This window comes from Zerene cesonia, chromosome 7 (genome assembly GCF_012273895.1).
Source record: "Zerene cesonia ecotype Mississippi chromosome 7, Zerene_cesonia_1.1, whole genome shotgun sequence".
NCBI lineage: Eukaryota > Metazoa > Arthropoda > Insecta > Lepidoptera > Pieridae > Zerene > Zerene cesonia.
The window spans coordinates 9508885-9509889 of record NC_052108.1 but is presented as its reverse complement, the minus strand read 5'-3'; the positions used below and the strand labels follow the sequence as shown (position 1 = coordinate 9509889).

At 30.9% G+C, this 1005-nt stretch overlaps 1 protein-coding gene across 1 annotated transcript in view; it reads left to right on the top strand.

The window, feature by feature from the left end:
* The first annotated feature begins 173 nt into the window (after nt 1-173).
* LOC119828247 (TAR DNA-binding protein 43-like) overlaps nt 174-1005 on the top strand; it is a 2456-nt gene continuing 1624 nt past the window's right edge. Inside the window, exon 1 of the mRNA XM_038350350.1 lies at nt 174-234. Within this exon, the coding sequence (XP_038206278.1) occupies nt 174-234 (61 nt within the window). The remainder of the gene's footprint in view (nt 235-1005) is intronic.

Sequence of the window (1005 nt, the reverse complement as noted above, 5' to 3'; positions counted from 1 at the left end):
CCAAAACCTAACCTAACCCAAAACCTAACCTAACCCAAAACCTAACCTAACCCAAAACGTAACCTAACCCAAAACCAAACCTAACCCAAAACCAAACCTAACCCAAAACTCAACCTAACCCAACTTACCTTCCATCACAGTCTCTAGTTTGTGTTATATTGAGTATTCACACAATGGTTAGCGATTTGACGAGCGTGTTTTATTTGCTTGGGGGGGGCGACGTTATCTTGTTAGGTTGAGTTGTAAGTGTGCGTTTTGTTTTATTATCAGACTGAAAACTACGTTAGATTACTAAAATAATAAAATTAAATCCAAATCCTTTTTTTTTATTAAAATTTGAATTGATTGTTTATTGTTATTAAAATATAATATAACAATCCATTCTAACAAATTTATTAGGCAATTTGCTATGTTGTTTAAATAAAGTCAGTAAACCAAGGCCAATAGTACTTCCATTACTAAGCAGGTGGAGGAAGGGTGAGATTATGAAAAACAAAAACAAGTATTTCACAAACAACAATTTTTGTTTGACCTTCAAGACATGTAACATCTCAGTCTCCCTGTGACCACGCTCGGAGTAAAGTGTTTGAAATGTCGGGTTAATAACATAATGAATAAATCGCCTTTAAAATCCATTACAAATTTCTAAAAGAAAAGAAAGTTACTGCCACAAAATATCAGAGCTGAGTAAAAAAATAAATCAAAATATCGAAGAAGACACGAAGGTTAAAAGGAATATAGCATAAAAAAATTGGAGGCATAAGAAAAGCAATAAATGAATTAAATTATAAAAAACATTGGTTGAAAAAATAATAACTAAAAAACGACAACTACAGTGATAAAAGAATTAAAATACTAAAAGAAGCTACAAACTATTATTGAAACCTTTACCAGAGCAAAAGCAAATATAAAATTATAAATAAAATCAATATGATCAAACTGATGATTCTGAGCCAATCCCCAAAATATTAATTAACTGTACAGAACATGGACACAATACACAGC